The sequence below is a fragment of the Mandrillus leucophaeus genome, unplaced genomic scaffold (genome assembly GCF_000951045.1).
Source record: "Mandrillus leucophaeus isolate KB7577 unplaced genomic scaffold, Mleu.le_1.0 Scaffold216, whole genome shotgun sequence".
In the NCBI taxonomy this organism is placed as follows: domain Eukaryota; kingdom Metazoa; phylum Chordata; class Mammalia; order Primates; family Cercopithecidae; genus Mandrillus; species Mandrillus leucophaeus.
Window position 1 is genome coordinate 1 of NW_012102210.1, and position 2,182 is coordinate 2,182.

Consider the following 2,182-nt stretch of genomic DNA (forward strand, 5'->3'; position numbering starts at 1 on the left):
AATCACAGCCAACAGGGTCACCACATATGCCCACAGGCCCCTGTCAGAGCTCACTCCTGGGCCCACTTCCCAGGAGAATGTGCTCACCTGTATCTCACATGCAGCCTGCAGGTGAAAAATCTTGTAAAATGCTTCCTCTACGGTGTCACCCAGAGCAACCACTCCATGGTTTCTTAGCACCAGGATCTGTAGAGGAATAAACAGTCCATTAAAACCTTAAGTCTTCTAAACTTTAGTTAAGAGGGAGAGGTTTTTCATTTTATTTAGATCAACTTCCACAACCAATCCCAGGGCCCCTTCTCCCAACTCCTTGTTTATGTTCTCTAATCAAATACCCGGAAGCTACCCGATATGGGATTTTAACTCAAAGCATCTACCCTGAGAAACTGAAAAGGCATTTTAAAACTGGGACTAAATAGCTTGATCAATTTCTTTAGGCAAAGCCTGGGTTTTTAGGCATTTTAAAAATTGAAATTGAAAAGGCATTTTAAAACAGACTAAATAGCTTGGTCATTTCTTTAGTCAATGCTTGGGTTTTTAGGCCTTAGAAAGCTTAGAAGTTTGAAAAACTGGTGTGCGTATTAAAGTGAATAAAATTATTTGTTGTCCAATACAAAGTTCCCACCTCAAAAGCCATCTCTTGCTCCTGTGACTTAGTCGATGTGGGAGTCAAAGCCCCAGGGGGCAGTTCTCTGAGCGGTGGCCCGGCAGAAACAGGTGAGCCACATCACCGCTCTGGGCCTTAGGTTTCTGCACCATAAACTCAATGAGGCCCTGTCAGCTCTGAGATCTCACAGCTCTAGAAAGAGGCCACAGTGACCTTCTAATCTAACTCATGGGTTTTACAGAGAAGAAAATAAAAGCCTGAAAAGACTAAAAGTCTCAGGCGGGTGTGGTGGGTCACACCTGTAATCCTAGCACTTTGGGAGGCTAAGGTGGGCGGATCACTTGAGGTCAGGAGTTCGAGACCAGCCTGGCCAACATGGTGAAACCCCATCTCTACTAAAAATACAAAAACCTAAAAATTAGCTGGGTGTGATGATGCCTGCCTGTAGTCCCAGCTACTCGGGAAGGTGAGGTGGGAGGATCACTTGAACCTGGGAGGTGGAGGCTGCAGTGAGCCAAGATCGCACCATTTGCACCCTAGTCAGTGACAGAGCAAAACTCCATCTCAAGAAAAAAAAACAAAAACAAAAACTGAAAGTCTCTTAGCTAATTAGGGGAAGCATCTGAACTAGAAGCCAGGGGTTCTCACTATTAGTGCAATGTTTTAGACTCAGTCAGGGAAAGGTAGGTAAAAGTCGGGGAACCCAAACTGAATTTGTACCAAGAGCACAACTCCCTAAAGTCCAACTGCGTCTTCCCTGCCAGAAACTTTTCTTCATTGGTTTTACTCTCAAGAACTCTCTGGAATGAGATGACACCAGCCTGGGAGCTGGGACACAGATCCATGTGTCAGATCTGTCTCCAGGCAGAGCCTGGGCTGAAGCCTCGTGGCTCTCAACATCACATCCTCTCTTGTTGAAAACAGCTGGTATTTTTTCCTCTGAAGTGCCAGAGAAACAGAAAGAGACGATGACTGTGGCCCACAAAAAGTACTACAAACAATGAATACCTCATCTCTCAAATTCTTGTAGCACTTCGTAGATGTGAACATTTCATCCCTCTCCCCACATTCTAAATAACGCTCTGGAGGACGTCAGAAGACAGAGGCCGGATGCCTCACTGTGTTAGAGAAGACAGGGACTCCTGGGAAATGACTCGGGCAGTGCATTCCTTGCCAGGACAGTGGCAAAGCACCCATCAACCCAGACTAGCTCTGTGGCTGTGCCATACTGAGCTAACCACCCCCAATTATGTGCTGTTATAAAACTGGGCTCAAGAGTTCAGTCAAGCAACAATAAGATTCCATTTTTCTCCTGCAAGTTGGTGGAAAAATAAAGGCAACAACACTCAAGTTTGGGGAGACTGCAGGGAAGTGGCACTCTCATATCCTAGACATGGGGTGGGACAGTGAACAAACCATGTGAGGCAATTTGGCGACATGAAGTAAGAGTTCTAGCCCGTGCAGCCCTAGGAACTTGTCCTAAGAAACTCATCCCAAGCTCACATAAAGATTTAGCTGAGAGGATTTTCATCAATGTGTTGTTTTTATAAAGAAAAAACTCAGAAAGAAAAAAAT

The 2,182-nt window shown here is 45.2% G+C and overlaps 1 protein-coding gene across 1 annotated transcript in view; it reads right to left on the reverse strand.

The window, feature by feature from the left end:
- Positions 1-87: 87 nt before the first annotated feature.
- Positions 88-2,182, reverse strand: part of LOC105540139 (beta-adducin) — a gene marked incomplete at its 3' end in the record, with an annotated part of 32,508 nt that continues 30,413 nt past the window's right edge. Inside the window, exon 9 of the mRNA XM_011980631.1 lies at positions 88-186. Within this exon, the coding sequence (XP_011836021.1) occupies positions 88-186 (99 nt within the window). The remainder of the gene's footprint in view (positions 187-2,182) is intronic.